The sequence below is a fragment of the Phasianus colchicus genome, chromosome 28, assembly GCF_987193195.1.
Source record: "Phasianus colchicus chromosome 28, bPhaCol1.hap1.1, whole genome shotgun sequence".
NCBI lineage: Eukaryota > Metazoa > Chordata > Aves > Galliformes > Phasianidae > Phasianus > Phasianus colchicus.
Genome location: NC_143463.1, coordinates 4,706,260 through 4,726,432, shown reverse-complemented (window position 1 = coordinate 4,726,432; position 20,173 = coordinate 4,706,260). Strand labels below are relative to the sequence as shown.

Below are 20,173 nucleotides of genomic sequence, written 5' to 3'. Positions count from 1 at the left end.
TGTTGTGCCTTGGCTTTGGTATTTCATAGACATTCTGAGTGAAACTTGTATGTATTAACGTTCCTTATAAGTAACACTAAGGTGAGGCTGGTAGACCAAACAAAAGGTAACAAAACCACAAATCAGATGAATAGGAAATATATATTATCTCTTGAAACATTTGTATGACTAACAGCTCTTCATCCATGAGCCCTTCAACTGTCCTGCTCATTTGTCTTCAACCTTACAGCTAGTAGCTAGTCAGAGTAGGTGTTTAGGACTGAGTCATAAATTTGTCTTGCAGAGTAAAGGTCTGCAGGTCAAAGGAAATGACAGTGGCAATTCAGAACTGGGCTCTCTGCATGAAGAAGAGGAAGTTTCTGAAGCTGATAACCGAGAAAAGGAGATTCTCATTGATCGGATACAGTCGATAAAAGAAGAAAAGTAAGTCACAGCTTTGAAAACCCTGTATCTGTAGGTTGTGCCCTTTGTGGTTGGGGGTAATGCAGACAGCAAAGCACTATACTTTTTGTCCAGAGTTATCTAGTTAATTAACTATGTTCTGCAGGCCTTTATGAAGGTGAAAAGGAAAACATAAAAGCCAGGACAAGAGGAAAATACTATGAGAATTATTATTTAATGACTACATGCAGGAAGGTTTACCTCTGAAATATGTGCTGCTTAAGGTTGCTTGTATCAGAAGTGCTTTTTCTGTTCTGATGTAGGGAAGACATAACATATCGGTTACCTGAGCTTGATCAGCGAGGCTCTGATGAGGAAAACGTGGACTCTGAGACCTCAGCAAGCACAGAGAGCTTGCTAGAAGAGAGAACAGGACGGATGGATACCGAAGGTCAGTATTAAGGTAGTGTGTGCTTTTTTTATTCTACATATTTCACTGTATAGAGCTGGGAGACCAGATGCTACCTGGTTACACCTGCTTCTATCAAGTTACATTTTTATGCATGCTTTCAGTGTGTTGTTTTTTTTAAAGGAATTAGTATTTCTGGAGTACAGTGCTGCGCTCAGAGCTCCAACGTGCCTGCCAAAGACATTTGCACAGTGCCTTCCCTTCTGCAAACATCTTCAAGTTCTTTGTCTGCATCCCTGGCTTCAAGACGCAGATCATCTTTAACACTGTCCAAGATTAAGGTGCCCCGTCGAACTCCAGTGATGCCAACAGCAAACATCAAGCTTCCTCCTGGGATTTTCAAATGTACAGAATCTCAGGGCAAGACTTCAGCTGATGAAGAGTCTCAAATAGTGGTGAGACGAAGGGAGCAGCCAGCAATACGAACTGATAAAGTCCATTCTATATACATTGCACAAGGGTCTGCAATGGCCCACGCTCAGGAACTTTTGGATGAATATGAACCAACAGCAAAAGTAAAACGGAGGTTTTCAGACCCTTATTCCCACCTTACGTGTACAGAGAAGTGAAATACTGGAGCTGTCTGGATTTTTCTGAAGTTGACTTTAGTTTTTAAGGCTTTGAAGGCTAGGAACTTATTCATGAGTGTACAGGTAAAAAAATAACGTCCCGTTTCTGCTGCCGTGCCTTCCTCCATTTGCCTTACAGTGGACTTTAATGGGACCAACAGCGCGTTTGGGTCAGTGTACGTTGCCTTAATTTTTTACGTTTTTATGACAACTTTGTGTGGTTTACAGAACTGTTAATGTTGTAATAGCCTTAACTGAGACCAAATGTACAAAAATGTTTATTAATACATTGCACTTTTTAAAAAAAAGTCTGCATTCATTTATCAACGTCCTTTTGCCTGTGTCAGCGCTGTGTGGTGAGCAATGCCTGCAGAGGGCAGGGCTGACTGGAATCGTTCTTTGCTGGCACTGAGAAAGCTCCCTCCGCAAAGGAAGCACAAATGTCCAAGTGTCACCATGAGGCATTTCGGTGCCCTTTCAGCAAATTCACGGCTCCCACAGCGCAGAGCTGCCTCGGCCCCGGCTGCGTGCTGATCAATGCGCTGAAGGAGAGCGCTGTGCGCGCGCTGTGGAGCTGGGCTGAAATCCCCGCTCGAGGGCCCTGCGCCCCGTTTCGTGTCAGAGCTGTGACGGAAGAGCGCCGGGGCTGCATCGTCGTGTGGAGTTTTAAAATAAAACGAGTGCTGCGCGGCAACGGCACCCCGCCAGCGCCACCACCGCCTCCCGCCCCGCCCTAAGATGGCGCCCGCGCCCCGCCCTAAGATGGCGGCGCCGCCCGGAAGCGCTGCTACGGCGCCTTCCGGTGTCGGTTGTCCGACATGGCGGCGACGCGGCTGGAGCTGAATCTGATGCGGCTGCTGAGCCGGTGCGAGGCGCTGGCAGCGGAGCGGCGGGATCCCGAGGAGTGGCGGCTGGAGAAGGTGAGGCGTGGCCCAGCCTTCTCGTCGGGGCGGGACTGGCCGGGAAAGCTCTCGGCCTTCAGCAGCGCGATTCTGCTCCTCGAAATAAGCGGAGTCAGTGTGAGAGCTTAAATCCGGAGCGGCCCTCAGCCGTAATGCTGACGACTGAAAGCCTTTCTCTCCTCAGTACGTGGCCGCCCTTGAGGACATGCTGCGGGAGCTGAAGAAGCAGTCCAGGTGAGGGTGCTGCGGGACGACGGGCGAGCGGAGGCAGCCAGGAATCGCGTCGTGGCGTGAAAAACCTCCCCGTGCCACCTTGGAGTCTTAAGGGTTTTAAAACCATTCCTCTTTGTGCCGTCACTCTGTCTGCTCCAGCTGAAGGCCTGGTTCCTCACCGTCCTTTGTGCTCTCTGAGTATCATCGTGGTCCTCCTGTGGACTTATTCCAGGAGTTCCACGTCTTTCCTGTTCTGGAGGCCGTGGCCCTGGGTGCAGTTCTCCAAATGGGGCCGCAGGGGCAGAGCAGAGGGGGAAAATCCCCCCCATGCCCTGTGCCTCCCGTCCCCCATTGATGCAGCCCAAGGTGCCGCTGGCCCTGCAGGCTGTGAGCATACTGCTGATTCGTGCTCAGTTTTTCATCTACCAGAACCTCTAACTCCTCCTTGGTAGGGCTGCTGTCAGAGCGTTCTTCTCCCAGTCTGTTCACGTACCTGGGGTTGCCCTGGTGCGTCAGGGAGTTGTGCAGCTCTGCCGTGGTCGCGCACACGCTTCATTCTCCTTGTCAGGCTCTGCACAGTGCTCCTCTGGTTGGCTGTGCCCTGAGCTGCTGCATCCACAGTGCCTCGGCAAGGTGGCTTAAGGGGGCTGCAGGTATGCTCCCAACTTGAGGCTATTTCTTTCTTGAAAAAGCCCCCACTGTTCAATTTAATAAGAAAAGTTTTCTAAATGATAGAAAATTGTGATGTTTACTGGTTTTCACATGGCTTTTTTTTTCCCGATTCCAATAGCAAGCCTGCCCCAGAACTGCTCAATGAATACACACGTAAAGTAGACTTTCTAAAGGGACTTCTAGAAGCTGAAAAATTGGTAAGAGATATTAGTTTACCTTGGAAAGACTTAAGAAGTATTCTCCACTTAAATTCTCCTTGTTGCCTTGTTCTTACGCTTGCTTTTATCTTACATCTCACAATAACGCTTGTCAAGGATTGCCTGATAAGATTTTAACAATAGTGAATAAATATATTGTATTTTGTTGAAAGAGGCTATTGTGTGAAGTCTGAAACTTTTTTCTTCCTTTTCCAAACCATAGAATTTGCAAAATTCCATGACTGTTCCAGCACTGTGGAAGTGCTCCCCATAGGTCATCCATCCAGGTGGCCTTACACTGCGGAATGATGTTTGTGACTCTTCCTCATTGTTTCTTCTTTCTTACAGTCTTCATCAACTGAAAAGGCACTGGCAAATCAGTTCTTAGCCCCTGGACGTACTCCTACTACAATCAAAGAGAGAACCCCAGCTACCAAAACAGTTCATCTGCAGACAAAGGCTCGTTGCACAGGCAAGATGAGGAGTGAGCTGCTTGGTACAGTATGTTTTGGTGCTGCTGCTTCTTTACTTTTTTTGTAGATGGTCTCTTAGGACATTTGGTTGCCTTTGGTGGCTGTGCCTCAGTTATGTCCTAGGCTGAGGGTGGAGTTTAGTTTTCCTATGGATAATTTAAGTACTGGGCACAGGTGCCATTACTGTGCATGGAGGACTTTGATTCTGTGATTCTATCTGATTGTACCTCGTGAGCCTTTTCACTGGCCCTGTGTAATCTTCTCTCTTGTTTCTCTTCCTGCCTCCCAGGATCCCTTGGCTATCAGTGGTAAGTTTAATCTCGTTTTCTCTAACTGTAATTGACCTGAGTTTTACGGGTAAAGAAAGAGGAAGGTCAGGTGTTAGAGGCTGACCAGAGTGTACTTTCAAATTACTGACTCACTTCTTGTCAAGATACAAGATTTAAAAAAACAACACAAACACTGAATAGGCGAGAGCATAAGCACTGCTACCTGTGCTGCAGAAGAGACTTGCAGGAACCTATTTCTCTAGAATTCATACTGAAACAGGTGTTTCAATTATAGCATTAGCAAGGACAGTTTGTGTTTGTCACTGCTAATGTTCTCTTCTGCTGTGAGCAAACCACGTGATCTTAGGAGCTCAGGAGGTGTTATTCAACTTCTCTTACAGCCACATTATTCATGTGGGGCACTGGTAGGAATTAATTTGTGGTTTCCATAGCTACTGTAACAGTGGCTGGAGCAAGGCCAATCTAACGTGTCCTGAAAGAGAACACCACAGCCCATGGGCTAAGCTGTGCCCTCAGGGATGTGATTCATCTCGTTTGTTTTTTTTTTTCAATCAAATGCATGATGTTAAGTACTGTCTTTTCCTGGTGGAAAACAGGTAGACATTTAAATCCATATTCCCTGGTGTAGAAGACCAGCTGGGATTACATTTTTGGGAAAGAAAATCTTTCAAAGAATTTGTTTTTTCAGCCTGTGATTGCATGGCATTGTGTAATACACTAAAACACAAATTCTTTTCTTCCAGACTCTGAGGAGCTGAACATAAGGAAGCGGAAGTAAGTCCGAATTTCTTATTTTGATGCTCCATGCTTTGGGACCTACTTTCCCAGTGACCTTAATTCAGAGACACGTTTCCATTTGGGTGAAGTACGTTGTTTTGTCAGAGTTGCACAGTCTGGGGAACTACTGGGAGATCAGCTCATAGGTACAAATCCTAATTCTTTTTTCCTTTTGTCCTTGCAGAGGCCTTGCATCTGATGAGAAGCAGTCAGCAGTGGAGCTGGATGCTGTGTTACAGCACCATCAAGACATGCAGGAAAAGTTAGCGGAGGAAATGCTAAGTTTGGCTCGCAGTCTCAAAAACAACACTTTGGCTGCACAGAATGTGATAAAACAAGACAACCAGGTAGTGTGTGTGACAGTGCTGAACTCTTCAGTTTGCAATCCTAGGAGGTTAAATTGCTAATTAAATTAAATTAAAAACAAAAGCTGTAACTTCCAGATGAGATTAGAATGAGGGAAATTTGCAGGCAGTGCCTGTCAGCCTCTGCAGTTCAACTGTAAACCAGTTCTCTGTTGGAAAAATTGGTGATGAGAACTTTCAAATCAGAATTCCTGAAACTGAAAGCATTCTGTCTATAAATGATGTTTGGAACTGTTGGTACTTCACTTTGACGACTGGAACTTTTTAAACTAAATCTATTCGTTAGGACCTCGATTTTCACAACTGACTTACAGGTAGTGCAGTCATCCCCACAAGATAAGAGAGTCCTTACTGCTCAGGTTGTCAGCAGCATTTGATCTCAGTCCTGGGCAGGCTGAGCACGTTTTATCCTCTGTGTACCTCTGCTGATGCACTGTGTTCTCTGTGCCCCAGACGCTGTCCCACTCTCTCCGGATGGCAGACCAGAACTTTGAGAAGCTGAAGGATGAATCTGACCGCCTTGAACAGCATGCGAAGAAATCGGTCAACTGGCTGTTATGGATAATGTTAATTGTTGTTTGTTTTATATTCATTGGTATGATTCTCTTTATCAGAATTTTCCCCAAACTAAAATGATTTTTTTTTTTAACTGCCACAAGTCAGAAGGCTCAGCTGGTGTGAAAGATGTCAGTAATTCTTGCCACCTGTCGTGTCCTGGAGGAGGCTGTCCATGGCCTCCCCTCCCACCTTTTCTGTGCATTTGATGAATTCCATGGCAGGTTTCATGGAGATCATTTTGGGTACTTTGTTACATGTTTTTCCCAAGTTAATGTCTTTGCCTGTTGAGAGAAGAGCAGGGTTAAAGATAGCACTTCATACTGAGCTCCTAAAAAATTCCTTAGCAGATAGATACAGTCCTCTGTTTTTAATGTGGTTGTGGCAAGTGTTACAACTTCTGAAAGGCATTATTCAATAGGGATATAAATAATGCTCCGTTAAAGTCTTAATTTTTTTTCTTTAACAGCCTTACTGTGCTGTGCTAGATCTTGCTGCCAACAGGATATTTAATTACAAGGTTGTGTGCATACACAGCTGTAGGGTGTAGGAAAAGAATGCTGCTATTGAGTTGCTATCCTGGCTTGGATTCAGAGGCTGCCGACAGGTAAAATTATTCTCAGGCTCACCTTCTGCTCATAGGAACGTTTGTGTTTGCAGACTTCTTCAGTTTGGTGTTACTATGGGGGGGCTGAAGTTGTTTGCTTCCCTTTTCGATGCACTGCTGTTGTCACTTATTGTGGGTTATGTTTTGCTATTGCATAAGAAAACGCAGTGGCTGTGGCAGTGTAAGTGTACACACAGTGCACTGCGTAGACTATAGGCCTCACCTGCACAAATATTTTGAGGAAGCTGCTGTTGTCAAGACAGAAATGGAAAGAGAATGGGAAAAAGAAATCAGCCGTTACCTCTTGGGACAAATTCTGTGGTCAGGAGTTACCTTGTCTAATTAGGATTTGTAAGAGATAACTGTGATAAAACTAGAGGAAACTTCTTCAGCTGTTACAGCTGGAAGAAAATACCCACAATAAAGCGAGGTTGGTGGTAACAGTCTCACGGCCATTCTCTGGTGCTCATGATTTAGCTGGAGCCGTTCTGCACCTGCCGTCCTCTCTGCATTACTCTGACGTGTGCGCAGTGTTACACGTGGAGGAGCTGAAGAGCCGCCCGTGGCTGCGGTGCTTTTCGCCATTTGCTCCTTCGGACCGCGAGGTGGGGGTATTTCAGCTTCTGTGCGCGTGGATCACAGCGGAGGGGAGGCGAGGGGGGAAAGGCAGCGGCTGTGTGCTCACGAAAATGGAACTATTTTCCGAGTCCATCCCAACGGAGCAGCTGTCAGAACGCCTCTGTGTTTTACAGAATCTTCCAACTGAATAAAAATGCATCGTTGTGACGATCCATGTGTGGATGTTGTTGCATTTCCAGAAGTTGAGCTGTGCTGCTGGACTCCTCCCTGTGCTCCAGCAGTGGCTGCAGTGTCACCAAACGGAGTTCGGATCCGAACAGTTCGCTGCTTTCCCTGCAGGGATTTCAGTGCTGAGCATTTCTTTTAGAGCAGAGCGCAGTGCTGGAATTTTTTGTGTGACTGTGGGATGTTACGACGTTAGCACTTCCTCATTGTCTACCACATTTTCCCCTTCCATGCTCAGAATACACCATTGTTTTGAATACAGCTTGCAGAAGCTCTGCTGCTCTGCGTCACCGTCAGCCATGTGTTGGCTGTAACTTTTTGACACTTGTAAATGAGCGGTTCTGTTGAAAAGCCCTGGAAGGGAGTAGCAGCCCGCCCTCCAGAAACGTTCAGTCCTCCAAATCACCATCAATGGCTATTTAACTTCAGAGCACTGACATTTCGTGGGTGTGTTGTTTTGAAGGATAAAGTGCCAGACAGGAGCTTGAAGCCCATCCCTTCTGCCACCTGCAGTGCTGTCACACACAGCGGTGCCCCCCGACCCCACGGAGCAACGTCACCTTGTGCACTGATGAGCCAGAGGATGAATTGCCCCTGTGGGCAGCGGTCTCCCTGCACACAGTGACCGCTTTGTCAATCAGAAGTTGCAGTCATTGCTTCTCTGGAGTTCCTTTAGTAATTGTAGTAATTCAGAGATGCTTTGAAGGTCTGTGCGGGGGGGTTCAGGATCAGCAGTCACAGGACGCAGTCGCTCGGGGCTTTGTGGTGTCACGGACAGACGGACAGCCCGTATTTCTGGCTGAGGTCACGCTGCTGCTCAGTGCCTTCAGGCCTTGGCCCCACGTTGTGCTGTGGGCTCTGATGCGCTTCGCTATGTATAGAAATGGCATTCTGCAAACATTGGCACGTGAGAATTGCTTAACTTTCCCAAAGCTTGGGAAATCTATGTGGGGAGATGTTTGTCAGACACAGGGCTGGGCCCTGCTCCGCAGGCAGCAAGTAAAAATAATGTTACTGCTGCTAATAATGCTGCTGTCAGAGACGTAGGCCGCGTCGGGGAGGTGGATGCGGCCTTCCTGAGCCTCGCACAGCAGTGACTGCGGGTTGGCTGAGCGTGTCTGCCCGGCTGTGCGGTTTCTGTAGAGCAGAGCGGACAGACGGACATTCCGTCCCACTGCTCACCACGTGCTGCTCCACCTCCCTTCTCATCTCCAGCATAAACCTGAAATGAAACCTGAGAATGAAAGCCTTACACAGTGACAAGCACGGAAGAAACGTCGGCCATAATAATAGAGCAGAAAATAGCAATCAGGGCTCTCAGGTACAGCAGGGCGCTGATGCCGTTCCCAGGCCGGAGCGCGGCGCCGGCTGCTCCTCTCACTGCAGGTCGCTGTGCTGAGCCGTGCTGCAGGCTCCCATTGACCAACAGGGGCATTACAAACCATGGAAGATAAATCAACGCCACCTGTCACATGAGACCACTGTGACATTTCTGGCACGATCGCTGCCTCTTAATAGATGGAAGTGGGAAGCTGCAGCAGCTAGTGAATAATGGATTAGTTATGCTTGATTTGTAACATTTACAAAGAAAGGGTGTGTCTCCTAGCGACGGAACAAACTGCTTATCAAAGTGGGAACTGGGAGTTCTGTGCTATCCAAAAAGCAAAACATGAGATAAAGCAGCGTGGAGCACAGGGCTGTGGTCTGCTGAACGATGCTGTGCTGCTCCGAGGGGCTGCCCCTCCAACTCTGACCCTGGATTAGCAAAAAATGTGCGCTAATTAATTAAAAAAACCCCACAAACTGCAGATGAGAACTGGCACAGCCAGTTGGTTGCCTGAGGCACAGTGTGCACACGACGTATTAGAGTGACGTGGCTGCAGCCACTGATTTGCACGTGGCTGCTGATACAGAGCTGCATGCCTGGCAGCCGCGGGGCTCAGCGGGTGTGGGGTGGGGGCTGGAGCTCTGCGGGGCTGCAGGGCTGTGGGGCAGCCGTGGGGCTGGGATACGGGCTGGGCTGTGGGCTGCCATTGGAACGTGGTGACCTGGGGTTGGACCCAGCGAGAGAAATCTCGTTACTCTCTAGCTGAGGTTAGTGCTGAATTGAAAGAAAGAAGTTGCAAGGAATGGAAAGCACATCTGACGTTGTGTCTGCCCTGTGGCACCCGAACGTCAGCCAGGACGAAAGCTGAAATGGGCAGCGCTGCCATTTCCTGTGCTCCTCGTCCCCGGCGGCGTTGGAGCCGTGTGGCAGAGATGCCCTCTGCCATTTTCACCTCAAGCAAAGGTTGTATTTGCTCACGTAACAATGGAATTATCTGGAAGGATCTGTCAGTGTTTCCTGTTTCAGCAGCAGAAAGCTGAGGCTTCTGCCCTCAGAGCTCCCTCCTTTGGGAAGACAGCGCTCACGTATCGGATTTGGTGCGGACGGAAGGAAGGGTAAGAAAGGAATTCGGTCACTGCGACGTGAAATCTTTTATACTGGGAGATCTGGCAAAAGCTCTGCGTGACTCCAAACAGGATGAGATACATTTCCCAAGGCCGGCTGAGCTGTGCTCAGTGCTAGGCCTCGCTGAGCAGACCGTTCTGGAACCTTCTGGCCGCGTCCTGCCAGCCGTGCTCACATTGAGCCGTCGTTGGCTGCAGCAGAAACTCGTCCACATCCCCAAAGGACGGGAGGATGGACAACGTGTGCTGCACACCAGGCGACTTGTGAGCAGGGATGGACGTTTGGCTCAATAAAAATAAGGCAAGCTGTGCTTTATTCCAAGCAGAACCGTCTGCTCCCTGAGCTCCATGGGGCAGCTCTTCACCTCGCAATGAGAACCTGCTCCCAAGAAACCATAAAACATACATGGAGGGAACGGCTGACGCTTAAGAAGGGAGTTGTACTCGATAGAGCAGACTAATGGTTTCAGCAATGTTTCTTAAATTGGAAATGAGAGGAGGGCACAAAGTGCAGCTATTGGGAATAGAACCAGGAGCACAATGGTGCTGGGTTCCCTTCCTGGAGCCCACAGTGCTGGGTTACGTGATGGCAAAAGCACGATGGATACGGAGCAGCGACCGCCTGGGAAAGGTTGGACACCGATGTTCCTAATCAGTAATTAGAAACTAAAAATAGTATTTTAGTGAAAGAGAATAGAGCTGCAGCCTTTAATCCTCCCTTGCAAATCTGTAAGATGATATTATTATCACATGGAAAGCAACGAGAACGTGAGTAAGCAGAAGCAGGTTGCTATTACAGTCACATTCTGAATTCCACGCAGCTCTGGGGATGACGTGTGGCTCTTTCTGCTCTGTGCAAAGGCTCTGATGTGAGGCAGGCTGAGCTGCAGCACGGAGCGCGGTTTTGCTGCCCGTTCCCATCCCTTCTGCCCTCTGCAGCGTTCTGAAGTGAGCGGATTCTGAGTCTCCCACACTCCTGAGGGTCGTAAATAGAATCTGAGCAAATGCCAGCGAGAACAGAGCTGGGGGGGGCATTGATCCCACAGCAGCAGCTCTGACACCGCCGTCCTGCCGCAGCAATCGCAAAGGAAAGCAGCGCTGCTCACGCAGGGCCCTTCATCTCCACATTCCAGCGCTTTGCAAAGGGTTCGAAGCGGCGCTGCTGCCCAGCTGCCACAGCTGATCTCGTTTGCGTGCAGGTGACTTTGAACCAGGCCCTGTCCTCACCCCGTCCAACTGGGAAACATCACTGGGGGTCAGAGCGAGCTTCCCCAGAACAGCTGCGGGTTCACTGGCCGCTCCTCCCGCCATTCACAACTATGGGACACCCCGTGGCTCCCCTTTATACAGAGAAATGGCACAAATATTTTAAACGGTGCAACCCCTCTTTAATGGAACCCAGTGGCCGCACGGCGCTGGGCCGGGCTGCCTGCTGCTCCACGGGGAGAGCCGTGCAGAGCCGATGGAGGGCAGAGGTTTGGTAGAACCTCTTTGCTAAGCGGGGCTGAATTAGAAAGGTTTTATTCCCGCAGTTCGCGTAGCTGCACGTCTTGCAGAAACGGGTGACAGCAAACGCCTGATAAAATTACTGCCAGTTGCCAGGAAACGTCCGGTAATGGCTTCGCACAACCGCGCAGAGAGGACGATTAAAGGAGGAGGGAAAAGGGCTCAAACGCCGCGGGATGCGGCCGGGCCGGGCTGTGCGCGGCTGCTCGGCGGCCAACAGAGCGGCACCGGCAGCGGACGGCACCGGGCCGCGCTCCGCTCCGCTCCGCCCGCAGCCGCCCCCGCCCTCAGCGCAGCGCCCCGGCCCGGCAGGTGGAAGCCGCCGCCGCCGCCGCGCTCCTCCCCGTCCCGTCCCGTCCCTCCCGGCTCCGCGCCGCCTCTTGCCGCCGCCCGCTCGCAGCTGACGGGGGCAGCCCCTTGTTTACTGGGCAGGAGGCGGCCGCCCGCCCGGCCTGCGCTGGAGGGGCCGAGAGCCGCGTCCCGAGCCGGGCCGGGCTCCGCGAAGGGACCGCGGCCGTTCCGCGGGGCGCTTCCCGACGATGCGAAGCCGAAGCCGGGCCCGGCCCCCGCGCCCGCCCCGCGGCCTCTGATTCGCCCCCGCCGGGACGCGCCGAGCGGCTGCAGCGACGGCCATGGGAGCGAGAGCGGCGGCGGCGGCGGTCGTGGCGGTGGCCGCGGTGTTGGCGGCCTGCGGCGGCCGCGCCGAGAGTGAGTGCGGGCGGGGCGGGGGGGCGGCGGGGCGCCGGGCTGCGGCCCCGCACCGCGGCGGGGAGAAGCGGCCCCGAGCGCTACCCTTTGAACCTCTGCGCGGCGGGGCCGGGCCGGGCCTCGCGGCGGGCGGTGCGGCCTCCGGCGCGGGGCGGCGGGGCTCGGAGCGCTCCCGCGGGGGGCGGAGATGGGGGGAGGTTCGGGTGACCTTCATCGCTCGGTTCGGCGCTTTCGGCCCCGGGCGGCGGGGAGGCGCGACGGCCTCCGTTCCGCGGCTGTTCGGCCGTTCGTTCGGCCGTTCGTTCGGCGCCCCTCCGGGGCCGCGCTGTGCCGCCGCAGCGGCCGGACCCGCGGGTCCGTTGGGGCCGCGCCGCGCCGATCCGCCCGGCCGGGCGTTGAGCAGCGCCGTGCGCGGGTCGCGGTCGCGGTTCGGCTCGGGCCGATCCCGCCGAAGGAGCCGCGCGGTGGGGCGGCTCGTGCCGCCGGTCAGCGCTGAGGAAGGTGAACGCGTTCATTCGGAGGGAGGCGGGCAGGTGCCGCGCTGCCCCGCGGCCGCCCGTCGGCTTCCCCACCGCGAAAGGCGGCAGCGAGAGAACGGCTCCTGGTCCGCCCGGCGCGGCGGCGGCACCTCCGGAACGTCGCCGCGCTGTGAGGACAAAGCACTGCATGCGGCGCTCGATGGCGGCCCGGCTTCACCCCGCCGTGCGCGTCGGAGCCCCGCGCCGTCCTGCGCGAGGGTTTGGCGTCGGAGCCCCGAAGGCCCGGGGTGCGCGGCTCCGGAGGGGCAGAGCGGCACGGCGATGGGCTGCTCGGGGAACAGCGCTGATGAGAAATACGTGCGCGGCTGCTCCAGCCCCGCGATGTCTGAGCTGAAAGCGTTGGTATTGCTGCCGCACCGAAGCGCTGCTTGTTTGCTTATTTGAAAGCTAATTCTGCTTTCTATTGCAAGTGTAAGAAGTGAGCAGTTCGGGTGGTGTTTGCTGTGTTGCTCCACGGTAGGAAAGGAAAACGTGCCGTACAATTGGGGATGGATAACAGGAGCGACATAGGAGGTGCAGAAGCAAAACCTGGGCTGGAACGTGTATCGCTCACACGGCTCGATCACCGCGGCAGGGATCTCACAGCCTGTGCTGAGCTGAGCTCCAGCCCAAAGGCCCCGCGGTGGCTGCGCTGTGCCTGCGTGCAGCGGCTCCCACAGCGCCGGGTGGGTCGGGGGCTGCAGCACGGGCTGTGTGAGCAACACGGTGTTCCCTGAGCGGTGCAGCTCATGGCGGCTGCGTTCTGGGCAGTGTCTCGCATTCAGCTCTGTGTGCCCCGTGATAACGCTGCTCCCCAGTGATGTATTCTCTGATAATTGAGCCTCACGGCAGCATTTCTCATGCCCCGTACCTTTCTCTCCCCTCTGCTTGTTCAGATGCCACCGTTGTTCCTTTTGGGTCTGCTCAGAGTTGAGCAAAGGCAGCGGATGGTGCTGGGGTTGTCCTCATAAACGGCAGCGCGGCTCCATGCAGTGGCTCCCATTGGGCTGTGTCTGTGTGTCTGTGTGTCTGTGCGGGGCTCCCCTCAGCTGCTGGGGCTGCAGCGCACCTGGGGCTCCTCGTGTGTTCATGGGAAGCACAACCACTGCAGTCACTGCAGGCCGGGGAGCACTCCCTCCCCTTCTGAGTACGTCGTCGTGCTGCCCTGGGGATGCTCACCTATGGGTTCCCTGTGTTGGGTGCTGCCCCTGGGCTGTGGGTCCGTACCACACATTGCTGAGTGCTTCTCAGAACTTGACACTGTTCGTATGTTAATGACAGAGGTGGAAAACCAAAGTTTGAAAACGAACGTCTCACTTGCAGGTTTTTTTTCTGTTCGTTGAGGCATGGCTGCAGCCTGTCCTGATGCTTTTTGGTCCATCACTTATCCCAGGGATCACCCAGGGGCCCTTTTCCCATTTCCTAGTGCTGCAGCAGGGCGTAGAGCTGCCGTGGTTTGGGCTCCATCAGCCAGTGAAGTTTTTCTTAGGCAGTTCATTTCTTGAAGCAGGCAGTGAGAGCTATAAAACCTGCAGTTTCCCATTGGTTGTCTGAAATGGTTTGTGGGCTTCCCATGTCATCCTGTGCCATGCTGGCAGACCCTGGTGCAGACCCAGAGCAGCAGCAGTGGCTCACTGAGGTCCCAGGGTTTGGTCACATTGCAGCCTTCTTCATGGGGGTTGTAATGAAACTTGTCTATCGCAGTGAATTGATTTGATTTTTTAAGTTACTTTGTTCTGAGTAACCAGAGATGGAGGAGCAGCTCCTCTCTGGCAGCAAAGCCAGTCCTTACTTCGCCTAAATCTGCTTCTCGTTGTCCTGGTAACAGCGAATGCTCGGCTGAGTGAGCAGCTGCACTGAGTGCTGCAGAGTGGGATTCAGGCCGGGGATGGGGCTGAGGGCCCTGCAGCAGAGAAGCAGATTTGGCTTCGCATGGTTATGGCTCCTTCTGCTGGGTCCTGGAGGTGTGACAGAGGAGTTTGGGTGCTGTGGGTGATGCTTAGCACCTAAAAACTAACCTGAGGTAGATAATGAAAAATATACCTGAAATGTGATTCTCTCTAAAGGTGGAAAAATCTCGGTAGAGCGTTTAAATCTTCATAGGTTGACCATCCCAGCACCTTTTATGCAATTGTTTCAGAGCAGACGCAGATGTGCTCTGGGTGCCGCGGGGGCCTCGATGTGGGCGGGGGTCTCAGTGCAGCGCTGAGCAGCTCTCCTTGGCGCTGCCATCGCGCGGCTCCGGGAGCAGCAGCGCAGGGATCTGCTATGAAGGAAGCTGGGGAGCAGCCCTTGTGCTCCTGATCTGTGTGGCTGGAAAGCAGTTTGTTCTCCTCGCGAAGGTCTGTGAAGCTCTTCCACTTGGCACCAGCTGAGCTGTGATTACGTTCCTCTTCCTCGAGTGAATGTCAGGAGCTCGTTAGAGGCTGTGGCAAAGTCAGTCACTTCTCAGCGCAGGCAGATTGTTGGGTTCAGAATCGGAGACAAATGTGCTGATTTTGATTGCTACTAAAAAAAAACCCCAGCCTCGTTGTGCTGATGAAATTTTGTCTAGATCTTTCCTTCTGCCCCTTCCAACCCAAACCATTCTGCCATTCCGTGATGCTCTGTGCGCCTCAACTTCTTCCAGAAAGCATTTCTGAGGCTGTGCTCAGTGTGCCAGCAGCCCCGGTGGGCAGTAAAATTGCTCTGAGTCCTATTGCAGCGCTGCCAGTTGTTTTTTTTTTTATTGCAGTTGAGCAAAGTTTTAAACAGTCATTAAGACGTTTGCATAAAATGTATTTTTAACTCACACAGCAGTGGCCTTTAGTGCACCCATGGGGAGTGTGACATTCGGAGCTATCCAACATCTGCGTGTACCTTCATTTTATAAGGCTTGATGATTGCAAAGTGATTTCTCGGAGCTTAATTTTACAGTCAGTGGTCTGTATACACAGTGAGCAAAAAAGGTAAATATTCTGCTCTGTTAACTCTCAAGGGGAGGATGTGTGCACAGGGCAGTCCCAGCTGTGGGCAAAGAGAGTCCCTGCAGGGGGCACAGTCTTTGTATTTGGCTTTTGAAGTGTCATCGTTGGGGCACATTGCAGCCCTGCTCTGATTTCCCCACCTGTGCTCAGTGTCCCCTCTCCCCATCCCCACTCCCTGGACGTTCAGGTCGCTGCCCCCCCTGCTCTGTTGCTCCCCGTCTCCTGGGGCGGCTGCTCCCGCTGAGCAGAGCTGGGCAGAGCAGGGAGATCTGCAAGCTTTAGAAAACATAACAAAGAAAGTCCCAGGGAAACACCTAATCTGAAAATAATGCCTTGGGCGAAGGCTGCTGGTGCAGTAAACCATTCCTGTCTGCTGGGCAGGAGTACAGCCTGTGTTCCTTCTCCTGTGTTTCCAGTCTCTTCCTTCTCTCCGAGTGCTGCTGTGTTCTCCCCATTATTCCTTTCCATCTTCCCCTCCCCGCCGCCATTCCCAGTGACCCCCCCAGCACTAATTGCACAATGCAGTGAGGTAGTTGTGTCGCTGGCAACTATCTAAAGAAAACAGACTGTGTTGCATGGACACCTCCACGTCGGTAAACGCTGAGTGACGTCCGAGGCCCGGCGCTGCCTTTCCAGTCGTGGTAGAGGTAATATCCACAAACTCAAGATGGCAGAAAGTTATGAAATCCCCATTCAGTCGTGTTTTGTAATCGTACACCGGGGAGTGTTCCCAGCTCTGTTTCTTAAGGCTCGAAGCGTGCTTTGTCACACAGGACCCGTCCACGTAGTGTGAATGCAGCTGTATTTTATGATACAGTTGGAAAAATGGGTGCATTTAGCAGGCTAACAGTCACCTTTATAAGAACAAATAAACAGCATTGTTCTTGGCCTTCCAGTTTGCAGAAGCATGGACATCCGCAACAACCTGACCCGGCTGAGCTTGCTGGAGAACTGCACGGTGATTGAGGGCCACTTGCAAATCCTGCTGATGTTTAAAACCAAGCCTGAAGATTTCCGCGAGCTCAGCTTCCCCAAACTGACTATGATTACAGACTACTTGCTTCTGTTCCGTGTGTACGGCCTGGAAAGCTTAAAGGGCCTCTTCCCCAACCTCACGGTGATCCGAGGAACCCATCTGTTCTTTAACTACGCTCTGGTCATCTTTGAGATGGTTCACCTGAAGGAGATCGGCCTCTACAACCTGATGAACATCACGCGCGGCGCCGTGCGCATCGAGAAGAACAACGAGCTGTGCTACCTGTCCACCATTGACTGGTCGAGGATTTTGGACTCCGTCGAGGACAACTACATCATCGCCAACAAGGACGACAAGGAGGAGTGCGGAGATGTGTGTCCAGGAACCGTGAAAGGGAAAAGCAACTGCCCGCCCACCGTCATCAACGGCATCTTCATCGAGCGCTGCTGGACCCACGACCGCTGCCAGAGAGGTGGGTGAGCTGCTGTCCATCCGTGTGAATAATGCCCCCAGAGCGCTGTGTTTGGGCTCCCCGGAAAGTCAGAGCCTGCCCGGAGCTCCCAGCTGTGCTCTGCGGGTGTAGCTGTTGTCTGTGTAATAGTCTTAGGAATTCTTTTGGGGTTGGCTATGGGATTAAAAGCCCGGGTTGATTGAAAGGCAGAAACGGAGCGGCACGGAAAGGTCTTGTGGAATAAAGCTGACTCGGGAAGGACGCAGTAACGTTTCTACTGAAACCTTCCTGCCATAAAAAGGTGTGAGATGGGTGGGTGGGTGAGCAGTGTTTGCACACAGCTGGGAGCTGGGAGCTGCTCGGGCTGGGAGAAGGGGAGGGGAGGGGAGGAAGGCCGGGTTTGGTGCCACGGAGATGTGTGCACAGCTGCCATCCCAGCCCCCAGGCTCCGCATCTCAGTGTCCTTAGGGTGGCTTTGAACTTCATACAGGTTTGTTTCTTCCAAACTTGAAGCTGACCTTAATTTTGGTTGTAATTATATGTTTGGTTTGACTTATGTTAAGTCCGTCCGACAAGAAGCAAAGTGAATTGAGTTAAAAGTGACACATTCAGAGCTGCCTGTCTCCTCAGTGGTGGTGCATCCAAATGAAGCAGTGTGTCCTAAGACGAAATTAGGAAACTTGCGGGCTGAGGAGAATTTCTTGCCAAGCTCTGAAGGGCAACTCCAAGCGCCGAGTGCCAGATTTCAGACGGAATTCCTAGCAGTATGCATAAACTAATGAAATTAATGTGGTTTCCCCTCTGCTACTCCTCACCCCAAATTGTCTCGCTTCCTTTTAAAGAAAGTGGTTATTTTTTATTGCTGGAATAACAGGCTTTGAGCAGGATCATGCGAAAGTCTGTGTGCGTCTCTTTTCTGAAAGGAAACACAAGGTTATAAAGCATTTTAGTTTGGAAGCTCTTCTGGTACACAGTGCTTATCAGCAGTGCACCTGGTTTGCTGTGCGTTCTGGTCTGTTTTCTCCAGTTTCCCAGGGTTAGAGGTCGAACTGAAGCAGTTCTCTGTGACTACAGCATCCATCATCCCTCACTCCTGTGAGTTTTGGGGCTGTGCTGCAGCAGACTGGAACGTGTGGCTTTTCTCCTTTATGTGACTGTTTATTTCCATGAAACCTGTAGGAATTTAATATGGCACGGTTCCGGGGCAGCAGGCGTTGCCCCGCGCTGTTACCGAAGGGAGCCGACCTGGTGCGTCCGAGTGGTTGGAATTTGAAATTGGGATTTGGGGGATTATTTCAGCAGTCGCTCTGTGCCAATCCTCCAGTCGGTTTTCTGTGCTCCTTTTAGAAAGGGGCAGTGATGCCATGGTGTCTTTTGGCTGTAATGGACGGACGTTTCCAAAGACACCTGAATGAGTTTCACGTGGCTTTGTTGTGGATGCTGCTTCGTGCCCTCAGTGCAGCTGGCGCTCACAAGGAGGTGGTGTCTGTGTCTGTGGCACCTGCCTTTGGCCTCACAACTTGTTGTAACTGTTTATGAGCACTTTTTCAGACTTTGTTTGGACTTCTTTTTTCACTGCCTTTAGACTTCCTGCGCTGACGCGCTGTGCTGTAGTAGCTATGGTAGAGGCTGTGGTATTTGTTTAGAGAATCTGTTGGTGGAATTGCTGCATTCCCTGTTCTTTGCCAGCCACAACGTATCCTTTGTGCGTGTAATTGCTTTGTCACAGTTACTACGAGCTGGTGGCAATACAGCTTGGGCTTTCCTTTGCCTCAAGAGCTTTGCAGAGATGCTCAGGACTGAGGGCATCCATGTGATTGAGTCTCCCTCTGCACTCAGGCAGCTTATCTGGGGATCTCAGCACTGAATGCTGCAGCCCCAGCATCCCCTGGCCCTGCCCTCCCCTGCCCACCGTGTCCGTGTCCCCCTGCTGCTCCTCGTGCATCTTTGGCATTCCTTCCAGTTCCCATCTCCCATTTAACTCCAGCACCGACTGAGGCACAGCATGCAGTTATCTCAGAGCTGCTCCTGCAGCCCTTGGAATCGTGCTCTGCAGCCCGGCCGTGTTTCAGTTGGTGATAACACGCTGGAGGCAGCAGAGCGGAGGATCTCCTTGCAGACATGGGAGCTCGGCTGGCGCGTGGAGGAACTGAAATAATCTGTGGGCAGCTGTGTGCTCTGGGATGGCCGACTGGTGATCCTGGGGAATCTGGAAGGGGATGCACAGCACACACACATGGCAGCGTGCAGGCGTTGCTCAGGATGTGCTTCCCCAGAATTGTCCTTTCCTCTTTTCTGCATCGTGTTGGTGTGAAAAACGAAAAGCGGTTCAGCTGAGGCCAACTCATGTTGTATTTTGGGTAGGAAGGGAGAGAAATATGCAGTCGGTTTGGAATTTGGGTCTAGCCTTGTGCTGCCTGTGGCAGCCAAGGGCTGTGTCTCTCCTGGAGGTTTTCTATCTTTTCAGGCCACGTTTCTATAAGCCTTTTTTATTTTTTAATGCATATGTACTTATTTTCATTGCTGTAGAAATTCAGCTCTTAGTTCAGCGCAGCGTCTTCACGCAGGGTGTCTCTGCTGAGGAATCCAGACAAGAAAAATGCTGGAAATGCCACGTCCCAGACCTCAGTTCAGATCTGCCAAACATGATTTTCATATTTTGCATTTTTTTTCTTTTCTTTTTTTTTTTTTCCTGATGCAATAAAAAGTCTATATGTCTGTCACTGCTCTCACGGAAGGAACAATTCCCACTGAAATGGATTTCCTGCCAGCTCTCAGTCCTCTCTGTCCGTGTGTAATTCGAAGCAGTCTGATGTTTTCAGCAGTCCCTGGTTCGACCTTCTCCTCATCTGCTGGGTCATCCAGAGGTGGAGGAAGGTAAGGGGAAGGAAAAGAGGAGCGGCCGAATAAGATGAGCAGGAAAAGGATCTGTAATGTCAGCCAGCCCCCGGTGAGCATCGCAGGGCTGCGCTCCTGGGATGGGAGAACAGATATCTGAAATACAGGGTGGGGTTCTTCCTGAGCAAGTGGTGACGTCCGAGGTCTCCCATTCATCCTGAGTGAAACCTCCATCAGTTTCTGCCATCTTTGTGATTCTGGGACTTCGTGCTACCAGGAATTGGAGCGTGGGCAATTTGGGGTTTGTATGTAGACTTTTCACGTGATCAAAATAAGAGTCATTAATTAATGCAATCAGGAATTTGTTAACCTCATTAAAAGGTGGTGGAAGGTACATGAAAGCAGCTGGAGAAGAGGGTAGAATAGAGCAGGTAGCATTGAGGCTGTTTTGGAGTACTTGGCTCGTAATGGAGCTGCTAAAGAGA

At 51.9% G+C, this 20,173-nt stretch overlaps 3 protein-coding genes across 13 annotated transcripts in view; all 3 read left to right on the top strand.

Annotated features, from left to right (window-relative positions):
• Positions 1-1,736, top strand: part of MYO9B (myosin IXB) — a 40,709-nt gene extending 38,973 nt beyond the window's left edge. For 8 of the 10 annotated variants that reach the window (XM_031604007.2, XM_090125935.1, XM_031604012.2 and 5 more), the window contains 3 exons: positions 284-423; positions 705-832; positions 974-1,736. In XM_031604007.2, the coding sequence (XP_031459867.2) occupies positions 284-423; positions 705-832; positions 974-1,419 (714 nt within the window). In that variant the 3' untranslated portion in view covers positions 1,420-1,736. Of the gene's footprint in view, positions 1-283; positions 424-704; positions 845-973 lie in introns of all 10 variants that reach the window. The other 2 variants (XM_031604014.2, XM_031604013.2) reach the window with 1 other exon arrangement.
• A 398-nt stretch (positions 1,737-2,134) lies between these two features.
• Positions 2,135-7,259, top strand: USE1 (unconventional SNARE in the ER 1). The gene is made up of 8 exons (XM_031604026.2): positions 2,135-2,339; positions 2,506-2,555; positions 3,325-3,403; positions 3,752-3,904; positions 4,166-4,184; positions 4,910-4,940; positions 5,128-5,290; positions 5,762-7,259. The coding sequence occupies exons 1-8, from the start codon at positions 2,238-2,240 to the stop codon at positions 5,942-5,944; spliced, it is 780 nt and encodes a 259-aa protein (XP_031459886.1). The 5' UTR covers positions 2,135-2,237; the 3' UTR covers positions 5,945-7,259.
• A 4,589-nt stretch (positions 7,260-11,848) lies between these two features.
• The window catches only part of INSR (insulin receptor), a 39,447-nt gene continuing 31,122 nt past the window's right edge, over positions 11,849-20,173 (top strand). The window contains exons 1-2 of one of the 2 annotated variants that reach the window (XM_031604019.2): positions 11,849-11,939; positions 16,320-16,871. In XM_031604019.2, coding sequence (XP_031459879.1) covers positions 11,864-11,939; positions 16,320-16,871 — 628 coding nt within the window. In that variant the 5' untranslated portion in view covers positions 11,849-11,863. Of the gene's footprint in view, positions 11,940-12,297; positions 16,071-16,319; positions 16,872-20,173 lie in introns of those variants that run through there. The other variant, XM_031604020.2, reaches the window with a different exon arrangement.